General features: G+C 34.0%; 1 protein-coding gene across 1 annotated transcript in view; it reads left to right on the forward strand.

Annotated features, from left to right (window-relative positions):
• HDX (highly divergent homeobox) overlaps positions 1-18,709 on the forward strand; it is a gene marked incomplete at both ends in the record, with an annotated part of 150,512 nt that overhangs the window by 4,822 nt on the left and 126,981 nt on the right. The window contains one exon of the mRNA XM_081222065.1: positions 608-1,726. Coding sequence (XP_081078191.1) covers positions 608-1,726 — 1,119 coding nt within the window. The remainder of the gene's footprint in view (positions 1-607; positions 1,727-18,709) is intronic.

Below are 18,709 nucleotides of genomic sequence, written 5' to 3' on the forward strand. Positions count from 1 at the left end.
GCACAGTGAAGTGTTTTGCTATATGGTTTATAACAGTGAATATTTCTAAAAGTAATATAATATCTAGTAATATTAAATTAACCAAGTTTTGATATATTCATAGAAGTTGTTAAATCTGAAGATTTCTAGTGTATATTTCTTTAACAATACTATGATAATTTTCCAGTGTCTTTAAACATCCTACCTCTACTATGTTTCCAGTTTTTCACTATTATACATAAATGTGATGAACATCTTTGCGTATAAACTTTGTATACATCTAGGATTACTTTTAGGATAAATTCCCAGAAATGAATTTACTAGGTCAAGGGATATAAACATTTTAGGTTTCTTGCTACATATTAATTGGATGGGTTTTGAGGAGAAGAAGAACAATAATACAATTCTCCTATCAAAGTTACTAGATATTTATTATGTGCTGGTCTCTGATTATCTCTGAACTTATACTTTAGTTACTTTTTCTTTTATTGTATATATTTTTTCTTTTAAATTTGTATAGGCCTTGACTTTATGACAAATGAGAACATAATTTATCACATAGAAATTGTTTTTTTCTTGTTTTTTGGTTAAGAACTTTTCCATAATATCATTTTTTTTATCCTTCCAGACGTGGGTTGGCAATAAGAGAAGAAAAATGAGTAGTAAGAATTCTGAATCAGGAGCAGCAACAACAGGAACTGTTTCTGGTACTCCTTTGGCAGCTCCACATGTTACAGTCAGAAATGTGGTTAATATTGCTCCACCCTCAAGCCAACAGTCTTCTTGGACATCGCCCAATAATGATGTCATTGTAACTGGTATATACAGTCCAGCCAGTTCATCAAGTAGGCAAGGGACAACCAAACATACAAATATACAAATTACAGAAGCACATAAAATCCCTAGTCAGAAAATAGCCAGTAAAAAGGATACTGAGTTTCAGTTGCACATTCCTGTTCAAAGACAAGTAGCACACTGTAAAAATGCCTCTCTGCTCTTAGGTGAAAAAACGATTATTTTGTCCAGACAGACAAGTGTGCTAAATGCTGGAAATTCTGTATACAATCACACAAAGAAACACTATGGAAGCTCTTCAATGCAAGGCTCTGAGTTGACAGTACCACAAAATCCATCTGTGTGCCACCAACCTTGCAAAATTGAACCAGTCGGAATTCAAAGATCATATAAGCCTGAACACAGGGGTCTAGCATCACATAACTTATGCGGGCAAAAGCCACCTATTAGAGACCCTTACTGCAGAACACAAAACTTGGAAATCCGTGAAGTATTTTCATTGGCAGTTAGTGATTACCCCCAGAGGATTCTGGGAGGAAATGCCCCACAGAAGCCTCCTAGTTCAACAGAAGGAACTTGTTTCTCCATTGCAATGGAGACTGGAGATGCTGATGATGAGTATGCCAGAGAGGAAGAGTTGGCATTGATGGGAGCACAGATACCAAGCTACTCAAGATTTTATGAAAGTGGAAGTTCCCTTCGAGCTGAGAACCAAAGTACAGTTTTGCCCGGACCAGGAAGAAATATGCCAAATTCACAAATGGTGAATATTAGAGACTTGTCAGACAATGTACTGTATCAAAACAGAGAATGCCATTTGACACCACGGACCTCATTACATACAGCATCTACTACAATGTACAGTAATGCAAATCCATCACGGAGTAATTTTTCTTCACATTTTGCATCATCAAACCATTTGAGGTTATCACAAAACCAAAACAATTACCAGGTAATGTGAATGTTTATTTTTTTAAGGTTTTATAAAAGTTTGTTTGGTGTAAAAAATTCTGTTGGTAATCAATTAGACTTGAGATCTGGGTCACTTAACTCATATTTTGAGGTACTTTGATTTGTATGCTTCTAAATAGTGGTTTGGGTCAACTCTTTAAAGAATCTTGTGCTTTCTTTGTCACGTTTAAAAATGGTGAGTCCTTTTTTTTCATGGAATATAATAATTTTTATAACTTGGCAACTAACTCCTGCCATTTCAAATGGTTTTGTTCAGGAAATCATAGCCTTATGAGAAGCATGGCATTTCCTATCACTAAAATAGGACTGAATTGGCTAGATTTATCCTCTTGAACATAGATTATTCCTGTTATGACTTTTACTTGCAGTTTGGGAAGATGTCACTAGATGAGTGGTGCTTTCCCTGGGTACATAGTCGGGCAATGGCAAGTCAATTATTTCTCTAGGCGACAATGGTTGAGAAGTCAGAGCCTGCAGTAACTCAGCCAGCTGTTTTTTTCTAAAAGTAAATGCTTTATTAAAATATTAAGTGCAACGTTAATCAAATTGTCTTTTTTTAAAATGTTTAGAGAGAAGAGACACATTCAAAGTAAGAATTAAAGCAATTTTTGAACTGTGCAAAAAATAAGCATTATTTCTTTACTGTTTCACATATTCAGTTGTTTAGATATGCTTCAAATAATCTCAACAGTGAGGTATAAACTTACCTCAGAATATCTCTTAAGACCATAGATCTTCTTTCTGAAAAAATCTGCTTTAGAAAATTTGAATAGCAAAGCAGGAATATTTGCCATTTTTTTCTTGCTGCTAGCTAGACCCTTTAATTTTTTATCTGTATTTAAAATGCTTCCAGGCTATTATCAACCAATATAAGGAACCAACTTCTCTTGACTCCTTTTATCTTATAGCTCCCTGCTACAAAATGAAAAGCAATAACAGAGTATAGGAAGTATCCCTCTGGCACCTATCTCTAACAGAAGAGTACTCCATCATCATCATTAGTAGACATTTCTTATTAAGGATCTTTTCATTTTTCTGTGTTTGCTCTTTCCTAAAGCATGCTTAAAGTAACATTGAACCATACCTTTAAGATCCTCCCCAATGCCCCTTTTCATTCACCTCTTTTGTACTTTTTACCCCTTCAGCGGAGTTATTCCTAATAATTGTAATAATAATAACATTTATTATTTGTTGAAGGCCTTGCATGTACTAGGCACCATCAGTAAATTTATATACCTGATCTCATTTAATCTTCATGGCGATCTGGTCATATAAGCATTTTATCCATGTTTTAGTATCCTGTCTAGAATCATACAACCAATACATGACAGAACCAGGATTCCAACTCAGAAATATATCATGTGGGGTTTTTTTTTCTGCTTTACCATGCAGCCTAACAATTTCAACTTTACTAGAATATTTGGAGCCTTGAGAGTGCAAAGTTTAAGTTTTAATTTTCCGTAAACCGATTTCTCCCTAAAGGATAATTTAGCCTAAAAAGAAAACCTTTTTTACAGTCTGCATCTTTTTTCCTGACAGAACTTTTAAAGAAATTAAATTTATTTTATACAAAAGAAACTTTTAAATGGAATAAAACTTAGTAATATTTTTTGGAAAAGTAATCTCTTTAAAGAAAGACAATCTGACATAATTTAGAGCATGGGCTTAGAGCCAGACAGACCTGGATTCAAATCTAGGCTCTGCTACTTTCTACTTGTGTGACTTCAGGCAAGTGTCATAACATCTCTGGGTAACAGTTTCCTTATTTGTATAATGCACTTAATAATATATACTTCACAGGAATGCTATAGATGAAATAACACAATCTGTGCAAGCCTCCGTATACATTCCCTGGCACATAAATTTTCTTGTACTTATGACATCATAGTTGGAAATTTAATGAAACTCTGCTAGTCCAGGTCTTCTTTACATTCCATTTCAAGTAAAATATTGCACAGCCCACAGTTATCACAGTGTGATTGAGGAAGAAATAGCTGTAGTGCTGGCTGAAAGAAGATTGGTGATCAGCTTTCAACCTCACGATAATCTATGTATTAAAAGTCCATATATTTCTATTTATATTATAACAGACCTCCTCCAACTTGACCTGAGACAGTATGGTAGAGAGTCTTTGCATAGAACTCTTGGGGCATCACTTTGCCCCACCTTTCTTTTTGGTTTGTTTTTATTTATATATTTTTTAATTGAAGTATAGTTGACACAATATTATATTAGTTTCATGCCCCACCTTTATTTTAATTAGTAGAGATTTTAGGGAACCAAGGTAGCCTGGGGAAGTGTAGTCCATGAAGACTAATGTTTTAGTCCATTTGGGCTTCTATTACAAAAATATCATAGACCGGGTGACTTGACACCCAACAAACATTTATTTCTCACAGTTCTAGAGTCTGAGAAGCCCAAGATCAAGGTGCTGGCCGCTTTAGTACTTGGTGAGTGCCTGCTTCCTAATTCATAGATCGCTATCTTCTCACTGAGTTTTCATGTGTCAGAAGTAGTAAGGGAGCCCTCTGGGGTCTCTTTCGTAAGGACACTAATCCCATTCATAAGGGCTCAATTCTCACAACCTAATCACCTCCCAAAAGCCCCACCTCCAATTGCCATTACATTGGGGATTAGGTTTCAACATATGAATTCAGCTGTGACCCAAACTTTCAGTCCATGGTAGTTATCCTCCAAGATTTTGATGACATTCTATTACCAAGCTATATTATTAGTAGATCTGGACTTAGAAAAATAAAACCTATGACCATCTTGTCAACTTTCTAGCTATGAAACTATAAGCAAGCAAGCAATTCTCTTTAGTTTCCGACCCTGGGACTATAATATAACAGAGATATCTGCCTCTTCTCTCTGTTGTAGCAGGTATCTTCAAGCCGAGGTCCTATTCCTAGTGTATAGTCTAGTTGCAAGCTATATAGGTGACTGAGTACAAACTGGGGAAATCTATGAGGATGTTAAAGAGTTGAAATCAGCTCTGTTTTGGAGTCACTTTGGAATACCATATTACGAGTTGAAGTGATGATAAGGAAACTGTCAGGAGGTAACTATACTAGGATACTATAGCCCAGTTCTATTTCAAAATCTCTATGGGCTGACCTCACTCCTTTGGAGCTAGATTGCAACTGTATTGGTCTCAAAAGTGCCTTTCACTTTTCATATTATATCTATGTCAGCCCATCTTGAGTGCTGTGTTCATTACAGATTAATAATTGATGATAATCTATGTGAAGATATTGGGGCATTTTGGAAAACAAGTGCTATACATTCAGGATTTTGTTGTAATTATTATTGTTACTTAAAAATTAACTACATTCCCAACTCTTGTGAACTTCTTAAGAACTTAGAAGTTAATAGACGTAGAGCACTTTGAGCTTTCTTTAAAAGCTACTAAATAAGCACAGTGTATCCCCTATCAGTGGAAGTACTTTGGTAGTACCCTCCAAATTTATTCAGTATTTGTGTGCTTAAGTTCACTTTTTAAATAAACATGGAAATTTAATAGTTGTAAAAACTTGAAACATCATGACATTCTAAACCAATACAAATGGTATTTTGACCTGAGGAAAGTGAGGGCCAGTAAGATAGACTTTGCTAAAATAACTCCCAGGCAAATAGTCAACTTTTAAAAAGCAATAGTAATCTGTGTTGAATAGGTGTAGTTAGCATGGATCATTTTTAAATGACTTTATTAAGATATAATTCACATAGTACAGCAGTCACACATCAGAAGTGTACAATTAAATAGATTTTAATATATTTGCAGCTCTGTTCAAGCAGTACCACAATTGAATTTTAGAACATTTTGTTACTTCAAAAATAAACTACATACTGATTAGCACAACAAATCCCCCATCCCAGTACTAGACAACCGTTAATCTTTCTCTATGGATTTACCTATTCTGAATATTATTATAAGTGGCATAATACAATATAAGGGTTTTTTATGGCTGGCTTCTTTCAGTTAGCATAATGTTTTCAAGGTCCATGCTATAGTATGTATCAGCACTTCATTATTTTACATTGCTCTATGATATTCCATTGTGTCTGTATAGCATAAATTGTTTATCTATTCATTAGTTGATGGACATTTGAGTTGTTTACATATTGTCTATTATGAATAGTACTGCTATGACCATTCATATACAAATTTCTGTGTGGAAATATGCTTTTATATCTCTTGGGTATATATCTAGGAGTGCATTTCTAGTTCATATTGTAATTCTGTGCTTAAAGTTTTGAGGAAATGCCAAAAGTTTTTCCAAAGTGGTTGTATCACTTTACAATCCAACCATCAATGTAAAATAATTCTAATTTCTCCACATGCTGACCAACACTTTTCATATCAGTCATTTGATTATAGCCAGTATCATGGGTGTGAAATATCTCAGGGAGGTCTTGGTTTGCATTTCCCTAACACCTAACAATGTTAACTCCCTTTTCATGTGCTTATTGGACATTCAAATATCTTATTTGTAGAAATGTCTATTCAGAGAATTTGGACATTTTGTAAATTGTTCTTTGAGTTGTGTTTAGATCTTCATATTCTCTATACTAGTCCTTATCAGATATATGGCTTGAAAATATTTTCTCTCACTCCATATGCTTCCTTTTCCCTTTCTTGTGGGTATTGTTTAAACACAAATTTTAATTTTGATGAAGTCCAATTTATCTATTTTTTTCTGTCATTACTTGTGCGTTTGGTGTTGTATCTAAGAACATATTATCTAAGCCAAAATAACAAAGACTGACTCATGTTTTCTTCTAAGAATTTTATATTTGTATCTCTTATATGTAGGCATTTCAGCTGTTTTGAGCTTGCTTTTGTGTATGATATGAGGTAGGAGTTCACCTTGATTATTTTGCATATAAATATCCAGCAGTCCCATCATCATTTGTTTAAAAGATTATACTTACCCCATTGAATGGTCTTGTCATCTTTCTCTAAATCAATTAATCATATGGAAGAGTTTATTTCTGCACTCTCAGTTCTATTGTATTGATATATATGTTTCTTCTTATGCTGATACAACACTGTTTGCATTACTGTACCTTTGTAGTAAGTTTTGAAATTGTGAAGTGTGAGTCCTCCAAATGTCTACGATTTTATCTAAATTATTTTAACTATTCTAGGTCCCTTAAATTTGCATATGAATTTTAAGATCAGCTTATCAATTTCTGCAAAAACAACAGATGGAATTTTGATAGAGATCATGTTCGATCTGTAGATCAATTTGGGGAGTATTGCCATATTAATAATACTGTGTCTTCTGATCCATGAATATGGTATGCCTTTCCACTTATTAGATCTTCTTTAATTTACTTTAACCATGTGCTGTACTTTGCAATTGTCTTGCACTTATTTTGTTAAATTTATATATATAACTTTTAACATTATTTTTAATGGAATTTCTTTCTTAATTTAATTGTTGGATTGTTCATCGATTTTTGTACATTGATCTTGTATCCTGAAAAAGTACTGAACTAATCTATTAGTTATATTAGACACTAGTGGATTTCTTAGGGTTTTATTTATGTAAAATCATGTCATCTACAAGCACAAATAGTTTTACTTGTGTAAAAACTTACTGCATTTTCTTTTTCTTGACTAATTGCTAGAACCTCCAATCCAATGCTAAGTAGAAGTAGTAAGACATCTTTCTCTTCTTCTTAATCTTAAATGGAAAAAAATCAGTGTCTCACAATTAAATATGGTGTTACCTGTGGTGTTTTTGTAGATGGTCTTTATCAGGATGATAAAGAATAAAAGACCCCTTTTATTCCTGGTTCAGAGTGCTTTCATCATGAAAATGTTTTGGATTTTTGTCAAATGCTATTTCTGTATCTAAAGAGGTATATTCATGTGCATTTTCCATTTATTTTTATATTAATATGGAGCATTACATTAATTTTTTTCTTTTCATTTTGTTTTCTTGGTATTTATTTTGCATATATTTTTTCAGTTTTACTCAGATATAATTGACATACAGTACTGTGTAAATTTAGTGTTCAGCATAATGATTTCATTTACATATATTGTGAAATTATTACAAAGCAATAAGTCTAGTTAACATCCATTATCTAATGTATATTTTTAAAAAAGAAAATGAAAAACAATATTTCTTTCCTTGTGATGAGAACTCTTGGGAACTACTTTCTCAACAACTTTCAAATATACCATAGAGCAGCAGTGTTAACTATACTCATGACACTGTACATTATATCCCTAGTACTTATTTATCTTATAAGTGGAACTTTGTACCTTTAGATCACCTTTGTCCAATTCGACTACCCCACTTCCTGCCTCTGGGAACTGCAAAACAGATCTCCTTTTCTATGAGGCTGATTTTTTTTTTGTCTGTTCGTTTGTTTTAGATCCCACATATGAGATCATACAACTAATTGTCTTTCTCTGTCTGAATTATTTCATGTAGCATGATGCCCTTGAGGTCCATTCATGTTACTGCCAATGGCAGGATTTCATTCTTTTTTATGGCTGAATAATAGTCAATTATATATATATACATATATATATATATATATATATATATATTTCACAACTTCTTTATCCATTAATCTGTTGATGGGCACTTAGGTTGTTTCCATGTCTTGGCTATTGTAAATAATGCTGCTATGAATATGATGGTGCAAATATCTTTTCAAGTTAGTGTTTTCATTTCCATTAGATATATTCCCAGAAGTAAAATTGCTTGATTATATGGTAGTTTTATTTTTAAATTATTGAGGATCCTTAATACTGTTTTGTGTAGTGCAAGTACCAATTTACAGTCCCACCAATAGTGTGCAAGTTTTCACTTTTATCCATGTCTTTGACAGCATTTTTAATCTCTTGTCTTTTTGATGATAGGCATCATAACAAGCATGAGGTGATATCTCATTGTGAGATTAATTTGCATTTACCTTATGATTAGTGATGCTGAGCACATTCCATATACCTGCTGGCTATTCATTTATCTTCTTTGGAAAATATCTATTGATATTTTAATTGGATTATTAATTCAGATTATTTGTTTTTTGCTATTGAGTTGTATGAAAATTTTTAAATATTTTGGATATTAACCCCTAACCAGATACATGGTTTGCAAATATATTTTCTAATTCCATAGATTGTCCTTACATTTTATCAATTGTTTCTTTTGCTGTGCAGAAGCTTTTTAGTTTGATGTAGTTCCACTTGTCTATTTTTTATTTTGTTGCTTGTGCTTTAGGTGTCATATATAAAAAAAAATCATTGTGAAGATCCATGTCAAGGAGATTGTTTTTCTGTTTTCTTCTAGGGGTCTTATGGTTTCTAGTCTTATATTTAAGTCCTTAATCCATTCTCACTTAATTTTTGTGAGTGATATAAGATAGTGGTTTAGTTTCATTCTTTTGTATGTGAATATCCAGTTTTCCCAGCACCATTTATTGAAGAGATTGTCTTTTCTCCACTGAGTGATCTTGTCTTCATAGTTAAATATTAGTTGAACATATATGGATTGGTCATTTCTGAGTTTTTGATTCTGCACCATTGGTCTATGCGTCCATTTTTATGCCAGTACCACACTGTTTTGATTACTATTCCTTTTTTCCTTCCAGTTTTATTGAGATACAATTGACATACAGCACTATATATGTTTTAATGTGTACAGCTTAATGTTTTGACTTACATACATCATGAAATGATTGCCATCATATCATATAGCCACAGATTTAAAAAAAAAGAACTGTTTTTCCTTGTGATGATAACTCAGGATTTATTCTCTTAACAACTTTCATATATAGCATACAGCAGTATTAATTATATTAATCATGTTGTACATTATATCCCTAGTTCTTATTTATCTTATAACTGGAAGTTGGCACCTTTTTGACCACCTTCATCCAATTCTCCTTCTCCCCTTCCCTGACTCTGGTAACCACAAATCTGATCTTTTTCTATGAGCTTGTTTATTTGTTTGTTGACGTATAATTGACATACAACACTATGTGAGTTCCAGGTATAAAACATAGTGAGATGATATTTCCATACATTACAAAATGATCACCATGATAAGTCTAGTTACCATGTCACCATATAGAAATGTAATAATATTACATTATTATTGACTATATTCCCCAAGCTGAACATTTCTTCCCCATGACTCATTTATTTTGCAACTGGAAGTTTGTACCTTTAACTCTCACCTATTTCACTCATTCCCCACCCCCCACAGCAACCATCTGTTTGTTCTCTGTCTCTATGGCTCTGTTTCTGTTTTGTTATGTTTGTTCATTTGTTTTGTTTTTTTAGATTCCACATATAAGTGAAATCATGTGATATTTGTCTTTCTCTGTCTGACTTATTTCACTTAGCATAATGTCCTCTAGGTCCATCCATGTCACAGATGGCAAGATTTCATTCTTTTTTATGGCTGAGTAATATTCCAGTGTGTGTGTGTTTGTGTGTGTGTGTGTGTGTGTGTGTGTGTATCAGATTTTTCTTTATTCAATCATCTATTGATGGGCACTTAGGTAGTTTCCATACCTTGGCTATTGCAGATAATGCTGCAATGAACATCGGGGTGCATATATATTTTTGAAATGTTTTTGTTTTACTCAGCAAAATACCCAGAAGTGGAATTGCTAGATCATATGGTAGTTCTATTTTTAATTTTTTGAGGATCCTCCATCTTGTTTTCCATAGTGATTACTGTAGCTTTTTAATATAGCTTGAAATCAGGGAGTGTGATACCTCCTGCCTTGCTCTTTCTCTGAATTGTTTTAGCTATTTGGAGTATTTTGTGGTTCCACATGAATTTGGAGATTATTTTCTACTTCTATAAAAAATGCCATTGTAATCTTGATAGAGATTGCATTGAATCTATAGATGGCTTTGGGTAGTACTGACATTTTAATGATATTAATTTTTCCAATCCATGAACACAGGATACTGTTTCACTTATTTGTGTCTTCTATTTCTTTCATTAATGTCCTGTAGTTTTCAGAGTAGACATCTTTCACCTCCTTGCTTTAATACATTCCTAAGTATTTTATTGTTGTTGTTTTTCTTTAATTTACTTATTTATTTATTTATGGCTGTGTTGGGTCTTCATTTCTGTGCAAGGACTTTCTCTAGTTGTGGAAAGTGGGGGCCACTCTTCATCATGGTATGCGGGCCTCTCACTACTGCAGCCTCTCTTGTTGCAGAGCACAGGCTCCAGACATGCAGGCTCAGTAACTGTGGCTCACGGGCCCAGTTGCTCCACAACATGTGGGATCTTCCTAGACCAGGGCTGGAACCCATGTCCCCTGCATTGGCAGGCAGATTCTCCATCACTGTTCCACCAGGGAACCCCTATTTTATTGTTTTGATGCTATTGTAAATGGGATTATTTTCTTTTTCAGATAATTCAATTGTTAGTGTATAGAAATGTTACTGATTTTCATATGTTAATGTTGTCTCAGTCTACTTTACTGAATTAATGGATTAGCTCAAACAGTTATTTGGTGGACTCTAGGATTTTCTATACATAAAATGTTGTCATGTGAAAATAGAGCCAATTTTATTTCTTCCTTTCCACTTGTGATGTATTTTATTTCTTTTTCTTGCCCTATTACTCTGGCTAGGACTTCCAGTACTAGCTTGAATAAGAGTGATGAGAGTCAACACCCTTGTATTATTCCTGATCTGAAAAGCAAGGCTTTCAACCTTTCATCATTGAGTAAAATGTTAGCTGTGGGCTTTTCATATATGGCCTCTTTATGTTTAAGTGTGTTCCTTCTATATCTAATTTGCTAAAAGTTTTTATCATGAGAATTCTGATGTCACCCATATGGCAACATAGGTTGTTCCTGACTTCACTTCCCCTCACAACAAAAACAACTAACAAGAACTGACAACTAACAACAGCTAGCAACTCAAGAATAAGACACTACTGAGAGAATCCTTGAACATGGAGATAAGGATGAAACATCCTGCTGCACCACAGAGACCAAGACAGACTGCATTAGAAGGGTAAGAGAAGGAGTTACATATTGACTGCATTGTCTCTCACCCAGGCCAGCACAACATCATGTGGACAGGTCTCGGCTGAGCCTTTGGTTCCTCCAGTGGGAAGAGAGAAAGTAGGGGGACAACAAGCCCAATGCCAGCATTGTTCAGCACTTTGCAGGAGCAACTACTCTGCAACATGGACGTTCTCAGGGGAATCTATGAGGCTTGACCACTGGGAATCTAACTGTGATTGGGGGAGGGGCTTGCAAAAACCAACATACAGATTTTGGAAGACTGCATTCATACTTGCAAATATGATAGTATATTTGCTATATAGTAATCACAACCAGCATCTTTGCTCATATGAAGGACCAAATAGTAATCCCACCCAGCAGCTCTGCTTATCTGCAGAACCAAGTTGGGGCTGCATTCTGACCATGGAACATGGCGGGGTAAAGATCTGCCTGATTTGGATTCTCAAAGAGGAGTTCTGTGGACCCACCTGCTGTGGAGAGTGCCTTCTGTCCCCGTCTGACCAGAAGGGCTGGTGACAACTCGTGGAAGCTGTGAGGCTCAGCAACACTTGAGCTAGGAGGTGGGCAGATAGAGTCAATAGTTGGCACAACAGCATCAGTGGTCCTGTTCAGTAAGGGAACTTGGGGTATGGGTTGGCTTTGGTTAAGACAACAAACAAAGAGGCTTTCTGACCTTGGAGATGATTCTTTTGCTTAGCCTAGGCAGAAAAAAATATTTCACAGCCCCACCCACTTCTGAATATAACCTTCAGTCCAACTGAAGAGGGAACCTAACCCAGTGCACATGAGAAGGTATATAGCCCATCCAACAGCCTGCTTACAGTGGAACTTAAATAGAGAGCACAGTCTGGCTTTCTCCATCTGCAGAAGAAAATCTGGAGCCCTGTATGGCCACAGAAACATAGTCTTGCCTGATTTTGGTCCTCAAACAAGGTGATATACAAATCATGGGGCCTTTTCTGATGCCCTGACAAGGCAGGGAATCAAATTCATAGCCATGTTTACACTGGAATATAAATCCCAGCCCTAAACACTTAGTTAACCTGTACAAAGAGTCAAAGCAACTGCAGAGCACTTTCTATAGCCTCACATAGGCAGGAAACCAAGCCAGCAGTTCTATCCAGCTACTCTGAAGCAGTGTCACACACCCCTATCTCTCTCCTCAGAGCTCTTGGACAGTGACCTTGCCCAAAAATAGACCCTGATAAAAGTGCCACTTGCTCAAGGACATTACCAGCAGACATGCCCAGAAATCCAACCTGAGTTGATGGGTGAAGAACTATCTCTGCCAAAGAGAAACTTTAAAGTCTGAGATAGGAAACCACTTACTCAAATGCACAGATACCATCTTAAGGAATCAGGATCACTAAAAAATTAGGTAAATATGACATCACCAAAGGAAAATAATATAGCTCCAATAACTGACCCTAAATAAATAAAGACCTATAAACTGTCAGAAATAATTCAGTCATCATCTTAAGGAAGTTTAGGGTACTATGCAAACCACAGAGAAACAACTTAATGAAATAAGGGAAATGATGTATAAACAAAAGTTCAATGAGGAAATAACAACCATCAAAAAAAAAAACAGAAATCCTAGAGTTGAAAAATAAAATAACTGAACTGAAAAATTCAGTAGAGGTTAAAAAAATAGATCTGAAGATGAAGAAGGAACATTCAATGACCTGGAGGACAGGACAATGGAAATTACCCAGAGAAGCAAAAAGAAAAAACAATGAAAAAGAGTAAAGAGAGCTGATGGGAATTATGGGACATGATGAAAACGAAATATTCACATCATGAGAATTCCCAAAGGATAAGGGAAAGAGAAAGGGACAGAAAATATATTCATAGAAATAATGGTACAAAATTTTCGAAACCTGAGGAAAGGAAAGGACAAACAGAGGCATGAGGCCCAAAGAATCTCAAACAGGTTGAACCTGATTAGGACCACAGTAAGAAACATTATGATTCAATTCATGGAAGTCAAAGGCAAGGATAGAATTTTAGAGCACAAAAAAAAAGAGAGTAGTTATATAAAAAAGAATACTCATACAACTATTCGTGGATTTTTCAACAAAAACTGTTCAGGCCTGGAGAGACTGGGATGACATATTCAAAACACTGAAATAAAATAAGTCAACCAAGAATTCTATACCAGCAAAGATGTCCATCTGAAACAGAGGAGGGACAAAGACTTTCCAGAACAAATGAAAGGCAGTGGAGTTCATAACCACCACACCTACCTTACAAGAAATGCTAGAGTTCTTTGAGTGGAAGTAAAAATACACTAATTAAGAACATACATAAAAATGTAGCATAAATCTCACTGGAAATATTAAATAAATAGTCATAGTTATAGTCTGCAATATGGTAATAGCAGTGCATAATTTATTTACAACTAGTTTAAAAGTTTAAAAAAATAGCCAAAGTAAACATAACTGCAATAATATGTTATTAGTTGCACAATATTAAAAAACTTGTAAATTGTAACAACAACAACCATATGAAATGTAAAGGGAAAGAGAATTAAAAGTGTAAAATTAAGAAATTCTATTAAAGTTAAGTTTATCAGTTTAAAATAATGTATTATATATTTAAGATATTTTATGTAAGCCTCATGTTCAACACAAGGGTAAATCCTGTAGTAATTACACAAAAGAACATGATAAAGAATTCAAAGCATGCTGATATCAAATGAGACAAAAACACAAAAAAGACAGCAGGATAAAATACAAGGTACAAAGGATCTACAAAATATTCAGAAAACAACTTTGAAAATGGCAATAGTAAGTGCTTACCTATTAATAATTATTTTGAATATAAACAGAATAAACTCTTCAATTAAAAGACATGGAATGTCTGAATGAATGAAAGAACAAGATCCAATGATATGCTGCCTACAAGAGGCTCACTTTAGGCTTAAAGACACACATAGATTAACAGAGAACGGATGGAGAAAAGACATTTCAAGCAAATAGTAACCAAAAGAAAACAAGGGTAGCAATACTTATATCAAACAAAATAGACTTTAAAATGAAAATGGTAAAAGGAGACAAAGAAGGTCATATAATGATAAAAGGGTCAATCCATCTAGAAGATAGAACAGTTGTAAATATGTATGAACCCAACATTAGAGCATCTAAATATATAAAGGAAAAACTAACAGAGCTAAATAAGAAATAAACAGTAATAAAATAATAGTTAGGGACTTTATACCTCACTCTCAACAATGGATATAGCATTCAGAGAGAGAAACAATAAGGAAACAGTGCACATGAACAATACTATACCAAATAAACCTAACAGACATATACAGAACATTCTAACAACAGCAGAGTAGACATTCTTCTCAAGCACACATAGAACATTTTCTAGGATACACCATATGTTAGGCCACAAAGTAAGTCTTAGCACGTTCAAGAAGATTTACATCATACCAAGTATTCTCTGACCACAATGGCATGAAACTAGAAATCAATAACAAGAGGAAAACTGGAAAATTTAAGAACAAAATTAAATTAAAACAATCTCCTGAATAATCAAAGAATCAGAGAAGTAATTAAAAGGGAAATAAATTACTCAAGACAAACTAAAATGGAAACACAACATACTAGCACTTGTGGGATTCAGCAAAAGTAGTTCTAAGAGGGAAATTCATAGCAATAAGTGTCTACATATTAAGAAGCAATTAAGATTTCAAGTAAGCAATCTAATTCTATGCCTCAAGGAACTAGAAAAAGAAAAACAAACTGAGCAAAAGGTAGTAGATGGAAAGAAATAATCAATATAAGATCAGAAATAAATGAAATAGAGGACAGGAAAAAATAGGAAATATTAAAAAATCAAGAGATAGTTATTTGAAAAGTCAAACGAATTTGAGAAACCTTTAGCTAGACTACACAAGGATAAAAGAGAGAGAAACCAAATCAACAAAATTATAAATGAAAAAGGAAACATTACCATTGACACCACAGAAATACAAAGGATCATGAGGCTACTATGAACAAGTATACACAAAAAATTGCACAACGTAGAAGAAATGGAAAAATTCTTACAAACATACAACTTGCCAAGACTGAATCAGGAAGTGATAGAAATCTGAAAAGATCAATTACTAATAAAATGATTGAATCAGTAATCAAAAATCTCTCAATGAATAAAGGCACAGGACCATTTGGCTTCTCCAGTGAATTTTACCTAACATTAAAAGAAGCATTAACTCCAATCTGTCTCAAACTCTTCCAAAAACATCATAGAGTAGAGAACACCCCCAAACTCATTTTAAGAAACCAGTGTTGTCCTGATACTAAAACTAGAAAAAAGATACTGCCGGAAAAGAGAACTGCAGGCCAATATCCCAGATGAATATAAATGCAAAAATTATCAATAAAATAATAGAAAACTGAATTCAGCAGTATATAAAAATTATGATTCACCATGATCAAGTGGGATTATCCCTGGGATGCAAGGATATTTCAACATATCCTTGTTCAACATATTCAACAATTATATTCAACATATCCTATGTTCAACATATTCAATGTATTTAACATCAATATGTTGGTGTTAATCAACATATTGTTACCACATATTAATAAAATGAAAAAATAATCATGTGAACTTCTCAATAGACACAGAAAAAACCATTTAACAAAACTGAACACACATTCATGATAAAAATATTTGTTAATTTAAAATGAAGTAAGTTAAATTATTTAATTTTTTAAGAGACATACATCACTGTATACGTTTAAGGCTTAGAACATGATGGTTTGATTTACATATATTGTGAAATGATTATTGTAATAGGTTCAGCTAACATCCATATTCTCAAATAAATAGAATAATAATATTTCTTATGATGACAACTCTTATGACTATTTAACAACTTACATCTTTATAATACATCAAAGTTAGCTATCATCATTATGTTGTACATTACATCCCTAGTATTTATTTATCTTATAACTGGAAGTTTGTAACTTTTGAACACCCTCCTCCATTTCTCCCTCCTCCCACATTCCAACTTTCGTAAAAACAAGTCTGATCTCTTTTTCTATGAATTTGGTGATTTTTTTGTAGTTTCCACATATAAGTGAGATTATACAGTATTTCATTCTCTGACTTACTTCACTTAGCATAATGCTTTCAAGGAACCTACATGGTGTTACAAATTATATGGTTTCCTTGTTTTTATATGGCTGAATAATATTCTATGGTATATATATATATATATATATATATATATATATATATATATATATATATATATATATACCACACCTGCTTTACCGATTCATACATCAATGGACAGTTAGGTTATTTTATTTTATATTTTTGAAATGAATCTGTAATTTATTTATTTTTTAACATATTTTTGGAGTATAATTGCTTTACAGTGTTGTGTTAGTTTCTGCTAACAAATTAACAAAGTGATTCATCTATGTATATACATATATGCCCATATCCCCTCCCTCTTGTGTCTCCCTCCAACCCTACCTATTCCAACCCTCTAGGTGGTCACAAAGCACTGAGCTGATCTACCTGTGCTATGCAGCTGCTTCCCACTACCTATGTATTATATATTTGGTAGTGTATATCTCTCCATGCTACTTTCTTACTTCATCCCAACTTACCCTTCCCCCGCCCCATGCTATATCTTCAGATCCATTTTCTAAGGTTTTGTCTTTATTCTTCTCCTGCCCCTAGCTTCATCAGAATCATCTTTTTTAGATTCCATATATATGTATTAACATACAGTATTTGTTTTCCTCTTTCTGACTCACTTCATTCTGTATGACAGACTCCAGGTGCATCTACCTCACTGCAAATAACTCAATTTCATTTCATTTTATGGCTGAGTAGTATTCCATTGTATGTATGTGCCACAACTTCTTTATCCATCCATCTGTCAATGGACAATTAGGTTGCTTCCATGTCCTGGCTAATGTAAATAGTGCTGCAATGAACATTGTGATATATGTCTCTTTTTGAATTATGGTTTTCTCACGGTGTATGCCCAGTAGTAGGATTGCTGGGTCACATGGTAGTTCTATATTTAGTTTCCTAAGGAACCTCAATACTGTTCTCCATAGTGACCATATCAATTTACATTCCCATAAACAGTGCAAGAGGGTTTCATTTCCTCCACACCCTCTCCAGCATTTATTGTTTGTGGATTTTTTGATGACGGCCATTCTGAATGGTGTAAGGTGATACCTCATTGTAGTTTTGATTTGCATTTCTCTAATGATTAGTGGTGTTGAGCATTCTTTCATGTGCTTGATGGCAATCTGTATACCTTCTTTGAAGAAATGTCTATTTAGGTCTTCTGCTCATTTTTGGATTGGGTCGTTTGTTTTTTGATATTGAGCTGCATGAGTTGCTTGTATATTTTGGAGAGTAATCCTTTGTCACTTGCTTCATTTGCAAATATTTTCTCTCATTCTGAGCATTATCTTTTTGTCTTGTTTATGGTTTCCTTTGTTGTGTGAAAGCTTTTAAATTTCATGAGGTTCCATTTGTTTATTTCTGGTTTTATTTCCATTTCTCTAGGTGGTGAGTCAAAAAGGATATTGCTGTGATTTACATCATAGACTGTTCTGCCTATGTTTTCCTCTAAGAGATTAATAGGGTTTGGCCTTACATTTAGGCCTTTAATCCATTTAGAGTTTATTTTTGTGGATGGTGTTAGGAAGTGTTCTAATTTCATTCTTTTACATGTAGTTGTCCAGTTTTCCCAGCACCACTTATTGAAGAGGCTGTCCTTTGTCCATTGTATATTCTTGCTTCCTTCATCAAAAATAAGGGGACATAGGTGCCTGGATTTATCTCTGGGATTTCTATCCTGTTCCATTGATCTATATTTCTGTTTTTGTGCCAGTGCCATACTGTCTTGAATACTTAGCTTTGCAGTATAGTAAGAAGTCAT

The sequence above is a fragment of the Mesoplodon bidens genome, assembly GCF_964165515.1.
Source record: "Mesoplodon bidens genome assembly, chromosome: X".
Classification (NCBI taxonomy): Eukaryota; Metazoa; Chordata; class Mammalia; order Artiodactyla; family Ziphiidae; genus Mesoplodon; species Mesoplodon bidens.